Source organism: Vicugna pacos, chromosome 12 (genome assembly GCF_048564905.1).
Source record: "Vicugna pacos chromosome 12, VicPac4, whole genome shotgun sequence".
In the NCBI taxonomy this organism is placed as follows: domain Eukaryota; kingdom Metazoa; phylum Chordata; class Mammalia; order Artiodactyla; family Camelidae; genus Vicugna; species Vicugna pacos.
This window is the reverse complement of record NC_132998.1, coordinates 31,696,847-31,717,588: the sequence shown is the minus strand read 5'-3', so window position 1 is coordinate 31,717,588 and position 20,742 is coordinate 31,696,847. Positions and strand designations below refer to the sequence as shown.

At 33.2% G+C, this 20,742-nt stretch overlaps 1 protein-coding gene across 4 annotated transcripts in view; it reads right to left on the bottom strand.

Annotated features, from left to right (window-relative positions):
* The window catches only part of BLTP3B (bridge-like lipid transfer protein family member 3B), a 97,235-nt gene that overhangs the window by 52,777 nt on the left and 23,716 nt on the right, over positions 1-20,742 (bottom strand). For all 4 annotated transcript variants that reach the window (XM_031683216.2, XM_072973186.1, XM_072973187.1 and 1 more), the window contains 2 exons: positions 7,314-7,476; positions 6,035-6,073 (listed from right to left, as the gene is read on the bottom strand). In XM_031683216.2, the coding sequence (XP_031539076.2) occupies positions 6,035-6,073; positions 7,314-7,476 (202 nt within the window). The remainder of the gene's footprint in view (positions 1-6,034; positions 6,074-7,313; positions 7,477-20,742) is intronic.

Below are 20,742 nucleotides of genomic sequence, written 5' to 3'. Positions count from 1 at the left end.
TCTTTTAAAAATCTTTCTCTCTCTCTTATTCTTTTCTTTTTTTTTCTTTTTTCTTTTTTTTTCCTAAGTTCTATTCCTAAATAGGCATTAGATAGATAAAATACTTAAGATCCAAAATAGACAACTGATACTTCATAAACCACAGTGCCAGAGAGGTATGAGCAAGATGAAGAAGCAGAGAAACCTTTCCCAATTAAAAGAACAAGAGGAATCCCCTGAAAGAAAGCTCAATGAAATAGACATTGATAGCCTACTAGATCAAGATTTCAAAAAAGGAGTGATCAAATTGCTGAAGGAATTAAAAGAGATAATGCTTAGAGAAATAAAATATGTCAAAAATGAAATTGAAGCTATAAAGAAGAGCCAAGCAAAATGGGAAAACTCAATGACAGAGATGAGGAATGATCTAACAGCTGTGCAAAGCCGACTAGTTAATGCAGAGGAACGAATTAGTGATCTAGAAGACAGGGCAACAGAAAGCACCCATTCAGAAGAACTACAAGATAAGCAAATAAAAAATAATGATAATAGCATAAGGGACCTATGGGATAATATAAAGCGTCCCAATCTTCGCATAATAGGGGTCCCAGAAGGGGAAGAAGGATCAAAGGGGATTGAAAAGGTTTTTGAAGAAATCATGACTGAAAACTTCCCAAACTTAAAGAAGGAATCAGATATCCAAGTACAGGAAGCTCAGAGGGTCCCAAACAGGAAGAACCCAAATAGACCCACACCAAGACATATCATAATCAAGATGGCCAGAGTCAAAGATAAAGAAATGATTCTAAAGGCAGCAAGAGAAAAGCAAAGAGTGAACTACAAGGGAACCCCCATAAGGCTCTCAGCTGATTTCTCTACACAAACACTACAGGCCAGAAGGGAGTGGCAAGATATATTCAAAGCCCTGAATGAAAAAAAGATGCAGCCTAGGATACTTTATCCAGCAAGGCTATCCTTTAGGATAGAAGGAGAAATAAAGAGTTTCACAGACAAAAAAAAAGCTGCAGGAGTTTAGCAACACTAAACCCATGCTAAAAGAAATATTGAAAGGGCTATTCTAAATAGAAAAGCAGCAGGATGCTACAGAAATGAGAAACGTACAACTGGAAAGGTGATAACTCATGAATTACAAATAAAGAAAACACGAAATTATAAAAGAAGACATACAAATCACTGAGAGTGGGAGAGGGAGGCAGGGAAATATAGAATTTTTTTTCTTTCTTTTTTAAATTTTTTTAACAGTAGGATGGGTTTGAGATCATGTTATTATCAGTTTATTAAAAACGGGTATAGGTTAATAGATTTACAAAAAAGGGTAACCACAAGTCAAAAATTTACAAGGGAGTCACAAAAATTAAATAAAATCCATGATAATACAAAGGAAAATTACCAAACCACAAAAGGAAGAAGAAAGGAACAAAGAGGATATACCAATTCAACTGCAAAGATAAGTTCAAAATGGCAATAAACACACATCTATCATTAATTACTGTAAATGTTAATGGACTAAATGCTCCACTCAAAAGACATAGGGTGGCAGAGTGGATTATAAAGCAAGAACCTTCAATATGCTGCATACAAGAGACCCACTTTAGGGAGAAGGACACATATAGATTGAGAGTGAAAGGATGGAAAAGGATATTCCATGCAAATGGAAAAGCCAAAAAAGCAGGTGTTGCAGTACTGATTTCAGACAAAATAGACTTTAAAACAAAGGCCATAAAGAAAGATAAAGAGGGACATTTTATAATGATTAAAGGAGTGATACAAGATGAAGATATTACACTTGTTAATATATATGCACCCAATATAGGAGCACCTAAGTACATACAAGAATTACTAACAGAGATAAAGGGCGATATTGATGGGAATACAATCATAGTTGGAGATTTTAACACTGCATTAACATCACTAGACAGATCTTCCAGACAGAAAATAAACAAGGCAACAGAGAAATTAAATACTACAATAGAAAAACTAGATTTGGTGGATATTTTCAGAGCTTTACACCCCCAAAAAATAGAATATACATTCTTTTCAAGTGCACATGGAACATTTTCCAGGATCGATCATGTACTTGGACACAAAAGAAACCTCAACAAATTTAAGAAGATAGAAATTATCTCAAGCATCTTTACTGACCACAATGCCATGAAACTGGAAATCAACAACAGAGAAACAAAGGAGAAAAAAAGAAAAGCATGGAGATTAAACAATATGTTACTGAAAAAACAATGGATCAATGAGGAAATCAAAGCTGAAATTAAAAAATACCTTGAGACAAATGATAATGAAAGCACAACCACTCAAAACCTATGGGACACAGCAAAGGCAGTGCTAAGAGGGAAGTTTATAGCGATACAGGCCTTCCTCAAAAAAGAAGAACAATCTCAAACAAACAATTTAACCCACCAGCTGAATGAACTAGATAAAGAAGAACAAAAAGCCCCAAAAAGCAGCAGAAGGAAGGAAATAATAAAGATCAGAGAGGAATTAAATACAATAGAGATTAACAAGACCATAGAAAAAATCAACCAAACCAAAAGTTGGTTTTCTGAAAAAGTAAATAAAACCGACAAACCTCTGGCCAAACTCACAAAGAAGAAAAAAGAGAGAGCACAAATTTGCAAAATAAGAAAGGAAAATGGAGAAATTACAACAAACAAAATAGAAATACAGAATATCATACGAGAATATTATGAAAAACTATATGGAACCAAACTGGATAACCTAGAGGAGATGGACAAGTTTCTGGAAACATACTGTCCACCAAAACTGAATCAAGAAGAAACTGAACACTTGAACAACCCGATCACTAGAAAGGAAATAGAAATAGCAATTAAAAACCTCCCTACAAATAAAAGTCCAGGACCGGACGGCTTCACCGGGGAATTCTACCAAACATACAAAGAAGAACTCATACCAGTCCTTCTCAAACTCTTCCAGACGATTGAAAAGGAGGGAATACTCCCAAACTCTTTCTATGAAGCCACCATCACCCTGATACCAAAACCAGGCAAAGACACTACAAAAAAAGAGAATTATAGGCCAATATCACTGATGAACATAGATGCCAAAATCCTCACCAAAATTTTAGCAAATAGAATCCAACAACACATAAAAAAGATTATACATCATGACCAAGTGGGGTTCATCCCAGGGACACAAGGCTGGTTCAACATACGCAAATCAATCAATGTAATACATCACATCAACAAGAGAAAGGACAAAAACCACATGATCATCTCAATCGATGCAGAAAAAGCATTTGATAAAATTCAACACCCATTTATGATAAAAACTCTCGCCAAAGTGGGTATAGAGGGAACATATCTCAACATAATAAAAGCTATATATGACAAACCTATAGCCAGCATAGTTCTCAACGGTGAAAAACTCAAAAGCTTCCCACTAAAATCTGGGACAAGACAAGGATGCCCACTATCACCACTCCTATTCACTATAGTCCTGGAAGTCCTAGCCACAGCAATCAGGCAAGAGAAAGAAATAAAAGGGATCCAAATTGGAAAAGAAGAGGTAAAAGTGTCATTATATGCTGACGACATGTTACTATATATAGAAAACCCTAAAAGGTCCACAAAAAAGCTACTAGAGCTGATCGAAGAATTCAGCAAGGTAGCAGGTTACAAAATTAATGTTCAAAAATCAGTTGCCTTTCTTTACACTAACGATAAATCAACAGAAAAAGAAAGTAAAGAAACAATCCCCTTTAAAATAGCACCCAAAGTAATAAAATATCTGGGAATAAATCTAACCAAGGAGGTGAAAGAATTATACACAGAAAACTATAAACCATTGATGAAGGAAATTAAAGAAGACTTTAAAAAATGGAAAGATATTCCATGCTCTTGGATTGGAAGAATCAATATTGTTAAAATGGTCACACTGCCCAAGGCAATCTACAGATTTAATGCAATCCCTATCCAATTACCCAGGACATATTTCACAGAACTAGAACAAATCATAATAAAATTTATATGGAACCATCAAAGACCTAGAATTGCTAAAGCATTACTGAAGAGAAAGAATGAGGCTGGAGGAATAACTCTCCCAGACTTCAGACAATACTATAGAGCTACAGTCATCAAGACAGCATGGTATTGGTACCAAAACTGACATATAGACCAATGGAACAGAATAGAGAGCCCAGAAATGAACCCACAAACTTTTGGTCAACTCATCTTCGACAAAGGAGGCAAGAATATACAATGGAATAAAGACAGTCTCTTCAGCAAATGGTGTTGGGAAAACTGGACAGCAGCATGTAAAACAATGAAGCTAGAACACACCCTTACACCATATACAAAAATCAACTCAAAATGGATTAAAGACTTAAACATAAGACAAGATACAATAAACCTCCTAGAGGAAAACATAGGCAAAACATTATCTGACATACATTTCAAAAATTTTCTCCTAGAAGAAATAAAAGCAAGAATAAACAAATGGGACCTAATGAAACTTACAAGCTTCTGCAGAGCAAAGGAAACCAGAGATAAAACAAGAAGAAAACCTACGGAATGGGAGAAAATTTTTGCAAGTGAAACCGACAAAGGCTTGATCTCCAAAATATATAAGCAGCTCATACGACTCAATAAGGAAAAAATAAACAACCCAATCCAAAAATGGGCAGAAGACCTAAACAAGCAATTCTCCAAGGAAGACATACAAATGATCAAAAAACACATGAAAAAATGTTCAATATCAGTAATTATCAGAGAAATGCAAATCAAAACTACAATGAGGTATCACCTCACACCAGTCAGAATGGCCGTCATTCAAAAATCCAAAAATGACAAATGCTGGAGAGGCTGTGGAGAAAGGGGAACCCTCCTACACTGCTGGTGGGAATGCAGTTTGGTGCAGCCACTATGGAAAACAGTGTGGAGATTCCTCAAAAGACTAGGAATAGACTTACCATATGACCCAGGAATCCCACTCCTGGGCTTGTACCCAGAAGGAAATCTACTTCAGGATGACACCTGCACCCCAATGTTCATAGCAGCACTATTTACAATAGCCAAAACATGGAAACAACCTAAATGTTCATCAACAGGTGACTGGATAAAGAAGATGTGGTATATTTATACAATGGAATACTACTCAGCCATAAAAACCGACAACATAATGCCATTTGCAGCAACATGGATGTTCCTAGAGAATGTCATTCTAAGTGAAGTAAGCCAGAAAGAGAAAGAAAAATACCATATGAGATCGCTCATATGTGGAATCTAAAAAACAGAAACAAACAAACAAACAAAAACAAAGCATAAATACAGAACAGAAATGGACTCATGGACAGAGAATACAGACTTGTGGTTACCGGGGGGGGGGCGGGGTAGAGGGTGGGAAGGGATAGACTGGGATTTCAAAATTGTAGAACAGATAAACAAGATTACACTGTATAGCACAGGGAAATATACACAAAATGTTATGATAAATCACAGAGAAAAAAATGTGACAATGAGTGTGTATATGTCCATGTATGACTGAAAAATTGTACTGAACACTGGAATTTGACACAACACTGTAAAATGATTATGAATCAAAAAAAAAAAAATAAATTCCCTCAGGGCAGAGGAGAGGTGTTCAATAAATATTTGTGCAATGAATGAATCTTTCTTTAATTTTCCTTAAAAAGAAAACTGTATTAAAGAACATATTATTTAATTTATTTGATCCATAAAACCAGAAAACAAAAAGTCTGGATCAATTTTATTAAAAGAAGACTCTTATAGTATGTCAATAAGGAGTTAAATTAATGCAACAAAATATACCAACTTAGAACATAATATTCTAGACCTGAAAAACTTTAAAGACCCTTCCATTTTAAAATTCAAACTTTTCATTTAAGGACTGAGAGTCCTAAGTACCCTCAAAATAAAATGAAAGTGGAAACTAACTAGTGGGAAGTCCGAAGATTATGTTTATATGAAACAAAAGTTTAATATTACCAAAGTAGTTAATTATATACATATATAAATCTTTACTTCTGATGCAATGCAGAACTTACCAAACATATGGGATGTGTTTTCAGTTTTGTCCATGGAATCTACAAAAGAAAAAATGTTTTTCCTTTAAAATGAATCAAAAAAAAAATGTAAAACAGTAATCAACACAGATGTTCTCTTAATACAGTGATAGACATACCAAATTATATCAGATGACTTTTTTCTTAAGTTGCAAAATAATAAACTAAGCAATTTATTCATACTCTTGAAATCAGATGTAATTATTTTACACAAGAAAATACTACTACCTTTACTTTCTTAGTCATCTTTTTAAGAGTCTCATGCTCTACCAACTGAGCTAGCTAGGCACCTCTTGGTCATCTTTTTAAATAAAATTTCAGGTTCTCTTAATATCTTTTTTCCCCCAGTTCTTAAAACACACTTTACTTTTATAATTTAAGAATTCCCAGCAAAGCATAATCAATGTTTTGTTCACTGAACAGTTTTTTAAATTCTAGAATTCCAACCAATCTCTTCATAGATATTTAAAACAAATACAAAAGTGAGACCATTAATGTTAAATGCCAAGCAATATCAGTAAGTAATGTTCAAACATACTCTGCACTAAAAATGTCATGCTTCTGTAAACATTTGGGTTTATAAAGGATAGAATAAAATTTAGGTGACCATCAAAAGATATGGGAACCTTTCCACAATCTTTTCTTTAGAGCTCAATTTTAATTTTATGAAACAAATTAGCATGCAGTATTTCTACTGAGTACTCTCAAACTAAGCCTAATCTTTAAGAGAAAGAAGTGATATGACATATGATTGGAATTAAAGATAAGAAAGCCTAAGTTTTAATAAGTAGAAATAATAATAAAAGAAAAATTTTAAATTCTCAAAATAAGAAACAAATGAGGAAAAGAACAAATTTCAAATAAAGTATAATGGTCAGAATAAGATAACTTATCAGTCATATCTCTTCATTTGAAATTTAAATTGTCCCATTTGACAACAAACCCTTAAAAAATCTTTAAATATATGCCAAATATAACCAATTATTTTATTAATAAATTATCAGTAATTTTATTTAGATGTTAACATTAAATTTTAAATAAAACTTAAAGTCTTATAAATTAATTAACATATTAGAATATGACTTCAATTAAATTCATAAGGCATACATTTATGCAATTATTTAGACAAAGGTATTTTTATTATAAATTATGTTAATAATAATGCTTCTTTTCAGAATTATCTAAGATTAAACATTTATTTTAAAAGATAGGTTTGAATAAATAAAACAAAGCAGAAATGTCTTCCATATCAAAGTCTCACCCTAATAGATGCTTTATTACAAAAAACCTTGTTGATAGCAAGCCATGTTGGCAAATCCAACATATTCTGGAGCACCTCTTCATCCAACTCTAAATTCTTTAGTTCACCTTCTCCTTTAAGGGTACTTAGATTTATCTTGTCAGGAGACAAATTTTTGGTAAATCTGAAAGAGAATAAACATTGACATTTATTTTAGTGTTAGTTACTGTACCCCTGAGTTATTCTTACAAATATACAGAGCACTAAAAGTATAAAAGCATCACTAAGAAACACAAAACCACATGATAAGCTCTACTTTAATCCATGTTTTTCAATGTGGTTTTGTTATTATTGCTTTGCTCTGTTACAGAAAGTCTACAATATTTTTGGCATGCTTTTAAATACCATATTACCATATACACTAAAGCTCTAGCTGTTAGCGCCTTTCAAATTTATAAATACTGTTAGAGTATCTACTATTTTTCAAGTACTATGCAATGCTTTGAGCCATCCCCTACCACATTTTGTTCACTTTACCACAGATTGTATCACAGAAGTCGATATTCTTATTTTATTAATCAATCTACAAGGAAGGTAAAAGAATGAGGGGACCCCCCAGAAGTGGTAGCAGCAAAAGGTGCCACCAGTCATTCATCATGTCAAGATTGATGATTAAAGGACATCAGTACTCCATTTAGGATCATCCAGTGATTCTCAGCTTTAGAAACTGACCCAGATCATTCCAGGAATAAATTGTAGTACATAAATCTTGTTCTAAAAGATCTCCGAGGAAGGAAATTATACAGTTCTATTTAGCAGCCAATTTTGAAGTTTTCTACATGAAACTCTTAAAAATATCAGTTATTCACAACCCTGAATTAGCTGTACAAATATAATTTTATTTTATACAGGAGTTAAGAAAATTGAAGTATAAAGTGGCTTAATGAAAGTGCCAAAAGTCAAACAGGGGACTGGACCCTGAATTCTAATTAAAGAACTCAGATTCACTAAAATGACTTAAAAAGGAAAGTCCTTAAATTTAAAAGATTGGAAATAATAAGTTAAAATAGTAGTGAACATTTACCAAAGGTTTACTGTGTACCAGGCTCTTCTCTTTGCATGCATGCTTTACAAATTCTCATGATAACCCATTAGGGTCACCACTATTTTTATCCCTACTTTTAAATGAGTAAATACAATGAGAAACTAACTTATTTGCCCAGTGTCACGACAAATAATGATGATAACAGGAATAATGACAATAATAATAATAAATTACACATGCATTTTAAAGTACTTTCATATATATTACTTTAATTCTTAAAACAATCTTAAAAAATTAAAAATTGCTAACTTTACCCAGCAAGTACTTTTTCACAAGTAAAACTATTGACAAAGTTAATATTGGCTAACAAGAGTCATCAGCCAGTCTTCTGACATTAAATATTAAGTTACCAAAATACACTGGGTTATTTACATGCCCTACATATCAATAAGAATCAATATACACATGCTTCTCCACTGACTCTAAAACCAGAATTTGTTGAACCAGATTTTATCTGAATTCATGGCTTCTCACAAAATGTCAACACACTAACTTTGTCAATACAAAGTTCACATTTAACCCATATTTGGTCAATGATGCTGGGTTGTTTCATACTTACCACCAATGTTTGATTTAATGATATGAATCTTCCTGATAGGCTATTTCTAATCATATAGGAATAACCTGACACTGCCTCAGGGGAGAATATTAAAGCTAGAAGTTGGCATTCAATAAGTACTTATTGAGGATTCACTATTCAGACACATACACTGACTAGTATAGTCAAGGCTCCTGCCTTTGTGCAGTGTTCAGTTAGTGGGTGAGACAGAGTTCAAACAGCATGACAAGGAGAGAATACAGTAGGGGTTCTTAATCCAGAGCTTCTTTGAAACAGAGACTTCTGAGCTGATATCTAAAGGAACAGCAGTAGAAGAAGGGAGCAGGAAAGAAAGAGTATTCCAAGTAGAGAGAATAAAACATAAAGCTTCTGAGGCAGGAGAGAGCACAGTATAAAATAGAACTGAAAAAAGATCAGCATCTGGAATGTAGCATGAGAGCCAGAAGAGTAGTAGATAACTCTGAAAGGACAAAGAAGGGACTGATTACATAAGGCCCTGAGCATTTTATCCATTCATTCAATACATTTTAACCAATACCTATAATTTAACAGGCACTGAGGATTTGACAATGAACAAAATAGATTAAAAAAACTCTTCCTTCATGGACCTTAATTGGGGGGGTATAGGTACACAGAATTAAAAAAATAAGTTAAATATATAGTAAGTCAGATTCTGTTAACTATGGAGAAAAAACAAAGCAAAATGTAAGTCAGGAGATGCAAGCAGGGGACCTTTTAATTTTTAAGAGTGGACAGGAAAAGCCTCATTAAAAAGATGACATTTGGGCAAGGTCTGAAGAAAGTGAAGGAGCTAGCTATGCAAATATCTGGAGAAAGAATGCTCTAGGCAGGGGAAAAGCTAAGCGCAAAAACATGAGGTAGGAACATTCTTGGCAGGTCTGAGGAATAGCAAGAAGGCCAATGGAGCTGGAGGAAATGAACAAGGACAGGAATGATAGGAGACAAAGTTAGAGAAATAACAGAGACCAGATCATGTGGGACCATTTAAGCCACTCTAAAGACTGGCTTTTCTCTGAGTAACAATGAGAGTGGCTGGAGATGACTGTGACTAGGGGACTAGAACAGGGATTTTTCAAGGATCATTCTATTGAGAATATATGAAAAGGAGACATGGACAGAAGAAAGGAGCCAGTCAGGAGGTTATTACAATAATACAGGTAAGAAAAGATGTTGCCTTGGATCAAGATGGAAGATTAGGAAGTGGTGAGAAGGGAACAATTCTAGACATATTCTGAAGGTAAAGCCAACAGGATTTGATAATACAGACTGAGGACAAGGACGGCTCCAAGGTTTTTGGTCTGAGTAAATTCATGGGGGCAAAGAGACACAGAAAGAAAGAAATTTGGGATTAAGGGTCAGAATTTAGACTTTGAATAGTTTAATTAAGAGATGCCTATTAGATATCCAAGAGGAGATACCAATTAGGTAGTTGGATATTCAAATGTCATTCAGTAGTTGCAAATACAAATTTGGTAATCACCAATGTTGTAGATGGTATTTATGATTGCGAGATGGAGACAGAAAATAAAATGGCTCAAGGACTGTGTTGGGGGACCACTAAGAGGCCAAGGAAATATAAAAAAAATCAGTAAAGGTGATTAAGGATTAAGGATTAAAGAAAAAGGGCCAGTGGCGTAAGAGAGAAATCAGGTTGGTTTTTAGGTGAGAAAAAATTCAGCAGGCTTGCATGTTGACAGCAATGATACAGAAAAAAAACTACTGATGGACAAACAACTGATGGAGCAAAATGCCCAATTAGAAGACAGCAAATAGAGTACACAGGAAGAGCGGTGGCTTTTAATAGTTTTGATTTTGGAAAGCACGTTAATACTCTACATACATAAAAAATAAAATAAGAAACAATGAGATGAGGGGAAACACCTAAAACTTAAAGCAACCTGAAACAAATGAACTTAAGTGTATTCAAAAATATTGTAACCATACTCAACGGGAAGACAGAAAGAAAGGAAAGACAGATTGAGGGACAGATGGACAAAAACTAATCTGAGTAACTCATGAACATAACATTTGACTATACGTCCTCAGTGTTGGGCAGGGAGGTGGGTGATTAGTGGAGAAATCAGGCCACATCTTGACTGGCTATGTACAAGAATGTTCATCTCAACGATATTTACAAAAGGAAAAAAATCAAAGTACCTAAACTTCCAAAGGAGAATAATCCTTTTAATTATGATACTTTATGTTACTTACATATCAGGTAATATGTGTTGCCAATTATATAAAGAAATGATACTATAATGCCTGGTAAAAATTAAACGTTCAAAATTACACACTGTGATTATCTAAAATTATCTAAAAAAACGCATTACAAAATTATCTAAAATTATCTTAAAAAAACGCATTACAAAAATCTCAAATATCAATAGTACCTACGGTTGGTGAGGTTTTAGATTTATTTCTTCGTCTTTATACTTTTCTGGATGTTTAAGTATTCTATAAGGAGCATATATATAACTTTATAAAGACAAAAGTTCTACAGAACCTTAAAAAGACAGGCCTGGTAAAAGTGGAAGATGGAAAAATTAAAACATGTTATTCACAAGAAGTTCTATCTTCAATTTAGTTCACACCAAAGGGACAATATCTTCAATGAGCATGGACCTCAAAGTGAGACAAAAAGGTTTGAATTCTACTTTAAGCCACTTACTGTGATAGCTCTCTACTTCAATTTGTTCATCTGTAAAACGCGGAAAATAATACCAACCTCAAAAGATTTTATGAGGATTAAAGATAATATGTAAAGTATCTGGTATAAAACAGATATATAGTACACCTGAAACTAACAAAACACTAAATAAACTATGCTTCAATAAAAAAATTAATTTTTTAGATAAACAACAAGTTTATACTATATAACTTAGGGAACTATATTCAGCATCTTGTTGTAAACGATAATGAAAAAGAATATGAAAACAAATCTATGTATGTATATGTATGACTGAACTATTACGCTGTATACCAGAAACTGACATAACATTGTAAACTGACTATACTTCAATTTTTAAAACTTTAAAAATATTGATTTGTTGAATCAATCAAAAAGATATCCAATTAAGAATTCTTTTTCCTGTCCTCCTTTTATTGAGATTAAATTATGAAGGCATTGATTATAGTTTTAACTGGAGCAATATCAAAAGTTCAGCTTTATCCAAAAAGGACTTTAAAATGGCAGCGCTTTAGAGCTAAACTTTAGAACATCTTACATTAATGTTGCTCATCTATTATTTTAAATAGAAAGCTGAAAATATATTGATAACTGTCACCTCTACATCTATCAGAAAGTTGGTTTCTTATACTGGGTAGGTAGTGGGCATATCAAATTATTTATCTTTTATTAGTCATATGTAAGACTTTAATTTACATATATTTCAGCTCTACACAAATGTTTACCAATCATTTAATTATATAGTTAATGTTCCTCCAAAAACAGAGACAGGAGAATGATTCTTCAGCCACATTTGTTATAATTTAATTGATAGAGAAAAAGCACACTTTCATTATGTGTATACGAGGCGAACAAAGGGAAGAATACCCACAAAACAACATTAAGACATAAAAGAGCTATGTGTCTACCTATGCTTTAAGTGTTGCTGCAGACTCTTTGGACTAAACTGCCACGTTAAGTCTCCAGATAATTGTATTATTCTACTAAATACTGTAACTGAGAAAGGTTATGATACCGGGCCTGATTCTAAACATAATAAATTGTTATCTGAAATAAACATTCTTCACAGTACACTAAAGAATCATTTAAAGCTCTAAAAGTTATATAAATATTTTAAAGCTGAACTTCCAAAACTATGGTAGAAATTTAAGTCAATGAATTAAGCTTCTGAGTAATTAGTTATTTGGTGGAGGTGGGGGTGGGGTGAGAGACTAGAAGCATGAAATCTGTATAAAACCAAAGTAAACATGTTAAAGACTCAAAATAAGGATAATAGAGAGAAAGCTGATTGACCTGAATATGTCAAAGTTACAACAACTGCTCAGAAAAAGTCATACCACATAATAAAGAAAAAATTGGTACAACTCTTACTGATTTTTTTTTTAATTTTTACAATTCAGAACACACAAGTTTTCCATTACTATGTACATTATGGCATGTAAAGAGTTATTTTAAAATAAACATGTGTCTTGTATTTTAACATTAGTGTTATATGGAATAAATTCTAACAAGAATGTGTATATTTAATTGCTTAACTTTATATTTTTAACAATGTAAATATTTTGAAACTAAATACATACAAACAGGTTTCCAACTATTCTAAACTTAAAAACTGGCTCTGCTACTAGACAACATTTTTCTCAAATAATAGTTATAATTAAAATAATCATTCTTATTCTAATATTTCATGCTATAGCATGAAAAACCAGATTTTACAGGAAATTTAACAATGCATGTTAAATTGTTTAATTAAAAAGTTTAAAGTAGGCACACCAACCTGAAGTTATTGGATAGGCTTCAAAGGGTCCAAGACACTTCATTAAATTTTCAAAGGGAGTTTTTGGACAGCAAAAAAGGCTAAGAACACTGCCTTAAAGTAATAGTGTTAATTTTAACCACCCAGAAAATAAATTATTTCAATACTGTCATTTGATTATTAATATCATTGGTATCTGATTTAATTAACTTGTTAATAATGAACACCGCTTAGGATGGCTGCCTGGTTATCAGATTTCCTCTTCTGAGAGAAAAGATATAAACATTGGGGAAAGTTGCATACCTAAGACATGTTAATATACTCCCTTGCATACAGCTGATTTGACCAAGAAGCTAGATAACAAGGCATTTAGACTATTTAATCAGATTTTCTCCTTCAGAAATTTGAAACTAAAACATACTACCTTAGGATCAAGCTGACAAATAACAAAGGAGCACAACTGAGAAAGAAACACAAATCCAATATTTCAGAACTTAAAGGTACTGTAAATTTTCTTCCCCCAACACTGTTCCATTCTCCCAAACTGGGCCCAACTTAAAACCTTGAAATGAACTAAAAATTGAAATTACTAGCTAGTAGTATCAAGACTGTATGCCCCTACAAGGATTAAGTTCTCATTGCATATGAAGAGACATTATAAGAACCAAAATCTTTATGTAAGCAAATCTAACAACAGCTTCTGCTTGATTTTATTGGAAACAATAGTATCTTAAGATCACATGTTAAAGTCATACAAGACAGTGTATCTCTGGGGAGACTTCCCAAAATCTGACAGTCTGACAAGTCCTTTGACTAAGAACATTCAGTTATTAATCTGCACCTAATTACATCTTTTCAAAGACCATAGGGTTCATCACGCAGCCAAAACTAACCCTCCAAACAAAATGGAAACACAGTGATCCAAAGTTCATGGGATACAGCAAAAGCAATAATAAGAGGGAAGTTTATAGTGATACAGGCTTACCTCAGGAATCAAGCAAAATCTCAAATAAACAACCTAACCATACATCTAAAGGAACTAGAAAAAGAACAAAAAACCCAGTTAGTAGAAGGAAAGAAATCATAAAGATCAAAGCAGAAATAAATGAAACAAAGACTTAAATGAAACTAGGCACTGATTATATGAAAATTTAAACAAAACTGATAAACCTTTAGCTAGATTCATAAAAAAGAGGGGGGAGCAAATCAATAATATCAGAAATGAAAAAGAAGTGACAACTGACCCCCACGGAAATACAAAGACTCGTAAGGGACTACTACAAACAATTATATGCCAATAAAACCAACAACCTAGAAGAAATGGACAAATTCCTAGAAATGTACAATCTCCCAAAACTGGATCAGGAAGAAACAGAAAATATGAACAGACCACTAGACAGTAATGCAACTGAATCCGTAACAAAAAAAAAACCCCAACAAACGAAAGTCTAGAGCCAGGCTTCAAAAAGTGAAGTCTACCAAACATAGAAGAGTTAAAACCTATCCCAGTGAAATTATTCCAAAAAAAACTGCAGAGAAAGGAATGCTTCCAAACACATTCTACAAGGCCAAAATCACCCTGATACCAAAACCAGACAAAGACAGTCATAAAAAAGGAAATTCACAGGCAAATATCACTGATGAACCTAGATACAAAATCCTCAACAAAATATTAGCAAACCAAATTCAACATTAAAAGGATCACAGACACTGAGTGGGATTTGACCCAAGGATGCAATAATGGTTCAAAATCCACAAAGCAATCAATGTGATACACCATATTAACAAACCAAAGAATAAAACCATATGATGATCTCAAAGGGTGCAGGAAAAGCTTTTGACAAAATTCAACATGGTAAAAATTTTAAACAAAGTGAGTGTAGAGGGAACATACCTCAACATAATAAAGGCCATATATGACAAACCCACAGCTAACATCATACTCAACAGTAAAAAGCTGAAAGCATTTCCTTTAACATAAGGTGCAAGACAAGGATGCCCACTCTTACAACTTTCACTCAACAGAGTATTGGAAATCCTAGCCACAGCAATCAGAAAAGAAAAAGAAATAAAAGGAATCCAAATTGTAAGGAAGGCACAAAACTGTCACTATTTGCAGATGACATGATACTATACCTAGAAAATCCTAAAGACAACAAGGAAAAAATATAGAATTCATCAATAAATTCAGGAAAGTGGCAGGATACAAAGTAATATACAGAAATCTGTTGAATTGCTATGCACTAACAACAAACTACCAGAAAGAGAAACTAAGAAAACCATTCAATTTATAATCGCATCAAAATGAATACCATACCTAGGAATAAATCTAACTAAGGAGATAAAAGACCTGTTCTGGAAAACTATAAGACACCAATGAAATAAACTGAAGAGAACACAAAGAGATGGAAAGATATACCGTATTCATGGACTGGAAGAATTACTATTGTTAAAATGATCATACCACCCAAAGCAATCTACAGATTCGATACAATCCCTATCAAAATACCAATGGCATTTTTCACAAAATGAGAGCAAATAATGATAAAATTTGTAGGGAAACACAAAAGGCCCTGAATAGCCAAAACAATTTTAAGAAGAACAAAGCTGGAGTCATCAGGCTTCTTGATTTCAAACTACACTACAAAGATAATAGTAATGCAAACAGTATGATATTGGCACCAAAAAAGACACTTTGGAACAGAACAGAGACTCCAAGAATGTACCCACGCTTATACAGGCAATTAATCTACAACAAAGGAGGCAAGAATAAACAATGGGTAAAAGTCAGCCTCTTCAAGAAATGGTGTCAGGAAAGCTGGACAGCCACATGCAAAAGAATCAAACTGGACTAACTTCTCACACCATGCATAAAAATAAATTTAAAATGGATTAATAAAGACTTAAAAATGTAAGACATAAAATCATAAAACTTCTAGCCTAAAACCAGGCAGTATACTCTTTGACACCAGTCTTAGTAATATTTTTGGGTGGTATGTCTCCTCAGGCAAGGGAAACTAAAGCAAAAATAAACAATGGAACTACATCAAACTAAAAAGCTTTTTCACAGTGAAGGAAACTATCAACAAAATGAAAAAGCAGCCTAATGAATAAGAGAAGATGAAGAACTCATATAACTCAACATCAAAAAACCCCCAATCCTTTTTCAAAAAAGGCAAAGAATTTGAATAGACATTTTCCCAAAGAAGGGACACAGATGGCCAACAGGGACATGACAAGATGCTCAATATAACTAATCATCATGGAAATGCAAATCAAAACCAGAATGAAGTTATCACCTCACACCTGTCAGAATGGCTTTTATCACAAAAACCACAAATAATAAGTAACAGTGAGGATGTGTAGAAAAGGGAACCCTCATGCACTGTTGGTGGGACTGTAATGGGTGCAGCCACCTTGGAAAATACTATGGAGGTTCCTCAAAAAATGAAAAACAGAACTACCATATGATCTGGCAATTCCAGTCCTGAGTATTTATCCAAAGAAAATTAAGACACTAATTAAAGAGATGTATGCATCCTTATGTTTACTGCAGCATTATTTACAATAGTCAAGATATGGAAGTAACCTAAGTACCTTATCAAAAAAATGAATGGTTAAAGAAGATGTGTGTGTATGTGTATATATGTATGTATGCATATGTACACAGATATATGCACAGACACAGTGGAATATTACTCAGCCACAAACAAGACTAAAATATTGCTATTTGCAACAACATGGATGGAGAGTATTATGCTAAGTGAAGTAAGTCAGAGGAAGATAAATACTGTATGATTTCACTTATATGTGGGGTCTAAAAAATAAAACAAATGAACAAACTAAGCTAACATAACTAAACAGAAAGAGTCATAGATACAGAGAATAAACAGGTGGTTGTCAGAGGGAAGAGGAGTAGGAGAAGAAGAAAAATAGGTGAATGAGATTAACTGGTATAGATTCAGTTACAAAAAGTTACAAAGTAAGTGAGTTATGTGTATGAAATGTGCAGTGTGGTGAATACAGTCAGTAATGATGTAATACTGCATGGTGACAGATGGTTAACTAGACTTACCATGGTGATCATTTTGAAATGTGTAGAAATATAAAATCATTATGTTGTATGACAGGAATTAACACAGTGTTATAGGTCAGTTATACTTCAAAAATAAACAAACTCACAGAACAGATGATCAGATTTGTGGTTACCAAAGGATGGAGGATGTAGGGAGAGGAGGAATTGAATGAAGGCAGTCAAAAGGTACAAAACTTCCATTATAAGACAAATAAGTACTAAGGATGCAATGTACATGAAAAATATAATTAACACTGCTGTATCTTATACATTAAAGTTTTTAAGAGAGTAAATCCTTGTATTGTTTGTTTTCTGAGGGGGGGATAATAAGGTTTCTTCACTGATTTCTGCTTGGAGGAGGTACTGGGGACTGAACATGGGACCTCTTGGGTGCTGAGCATGTGCTCTACCATTCACGCTATATCCTTCCCCCAAGAGAGTAAATCCTAAGTGTTCTCATCAAAAGGAAAAACATTTTTTCCTATTCTTTAATTTTGCATGTATATGAGATGATGGATGTCCACTACACTTGTGGTAATCATTTCATGATGTATATAAGTCAAATCATTATGTTGTACATCTTAAACTTATACAATGCTGTATGTAAATTATATCTCAAAACTGGAAGAAGAAAAAAAAACGATAAAACATGCTGACAGTAAGAACCCTTAATATGACATAATAAAAATGGCACTCTACCTTTGTGGTCTTTTTGCCAAAAACTCATAACCCCAATCCAATAGTGGGGAAAATCTCAGACAAAGAGAGACACTGAACAAAATATCTGACCAACACTACTCAAAACTGACAAGGTCAGATTGGGGGGAGGGTGTAGCTCAGTGGCAGTGTGCATGCTTAGCATGAATGAGGTCCTGAGTTCAACTCACAGTTAACTCCATTTAAAAGTAAATAAATAAATAAATCTAATTACCTCCCTGTCCTTCAAGAAAAAATTGTTTTAAAAAACTGTCAAGCTCATCATCAAATCAAGCTCATCATCAAATACAAGAAAAGTCTGAGAAATTCACAGCCTGGAGGAGCCTATAAAAACATAATGATTAAATATAATGTATTAATAATGGATTTCTGGAACAGAAAAAAGGACATTAGGTAAAAAATGAAGGAAATGTGAATAAAATATGGGCTACAGTTAATAGTAATTTATAAATATTAGTCCATTAGTTGTGATAAATGTACCATACTAATGTAAGATGTTATAATAGGGGAGATGGGATATGGGTGTATGAAAACTCTCTGTACTATCTTTTTTTTTTAATTGAAGTATAGTCAGTTACAATGTGTCAACTTATGGTGTACAGCATAATGTTTTAGTTATACAAATACATACACATACTTGTTTTCATATTCTTTTTCACTATAGATTACTACAAGATATTGAATATAGTTCCCTGTGCTGTACAAAACAAATTTGTTTTTTTATCTATTTTATGTATAGTAGTTAGTATTCGCAAATCTCAAACTCCTGATTTATTCCTTTCCACCCCTTTTCCCCCTGGTAACCACAAGTTTGTTTTCTGTCTGTGAGTGTTTCTGTTTTGTAGATAAGTTCATTAGCATCTTCTTTTTTCTTTTTTTTTTAGATTCCACTTGAACATTATCATATGGTATTTTTCTCTCTTTCTAGCTTACTTCACTTAGAATGATGATCTCAAGAGCCAATCATGTTGCTGCAAATGGCATTATTTTTTTATGGCAGAGTAGTATTCTATTGCATAAATATACCACAACTTCTTTATCCAGTCATCTGTCAATGGACATTTAGGTTGTTTCCATGTCTTGATTATTGTATACAGTGCTGTTATGAACATTGGGGTACATGTATCTTTCCAAATTTGAGTACCCTCCAGATATATGCCCAGGAGTGGGATTGCTGGATCATACGGTAAGTCTATTTTTAGTTTTTTGAGGACTCTCCAAACTGTTTCCCCTAATGGCTGCACCAAACTGCATTCTCACCAACAGCGTAGGAGGGTTCCCTTTTCTCTACACCCTCTCCAGCATTTATTGTTTGTGGACTTTTTAATGATGGCCATTCTGACTGATGTGAGGTGATACCTCTTTGCAGTTTTGATTTGCACTTCTCTGATAATGAGTGATATTGAGCATTTTTTCATGTGTCATTGGACATTTGTATGTCTTCATTGGTGAACTGCTTGTTTAGGTCTTCTGCCATTTTTGGTGTTTTTTTTATTATTAAGTTGTGTGAGCTGTTTATATACTCTAGAAATTAAGCCCTTGTCAGTCTCATCTTTTCCAAATGCTTTCTTCCATTCTGTACGTTGTCATTTTGTTTTGCTTATGGTTTCCTTTGCTGTGCAAAAGTTTATAAGTTTAATTAGGCCCCATTTGTTTATTTTTGCTTTTATTTCCATTGCTGTAGGAGAACATCGTTAAGATTTATGTCAGAAAATGTTATGCCACTGTTTTCTTCTAGGTTTATAGTGTTCTGTTTCATATTTAAGTTTTTAAGCCATTTTCAGTTCATTTTTGTGTATTGTGTGAGGCTCTCTGTACTATCTTTACAACTTTTCCTCAAATTTGAAAGTATTGTAAAATTTAAAAAAGCTTATTTAAAAATCATTGAACTAAATATACAAGATAAATCTCAATAAAAAGTTACTGCAATAAAAATATCAATTGTATTTCCATATGCTACCAACAATCAGAAACTGAACATTTTAAAGTACCATTTACATTAGTAAAACAAGTATCAAATTTTTAGGGTATATAAGACCTATATATTGAAAATTACAAAATACTGCTGAGAGAAATTAAACAAGATATAAATAAATGGAGAAATAAAACATGTAGAAAGATCAGAAGACTTAGCATTGTTAAGATGTCAATTCTCTCCAAACAGATTTATAGTTCCCAAATAAATATCCAGTAAGCTTTCCAGCAGAAATGACTGATTGGAAAAGTCACATGAAAATACAAAAAGACTTGGAATGTCAAAATAACTTCGAAAAAGAAAAACAGAATTAGAGGCCTTGTACCACCAATTTCAATACTTATTTAAAAGATACAAGAAATGAATAAATGTATATTCATGTGTAACTGAAGAATTGTGTTGTACACCAGAAAGTGACACAACATTGTAAACTGACTATACCTCAATAAAAATAAATAAATAAATAAAAGCTACCATAATCAAGACAGTCTGATACTGGTGTAAAGACAGACAAATGATCACAGAACAAAACAGAGTCTTGAAATAGACCCAAATT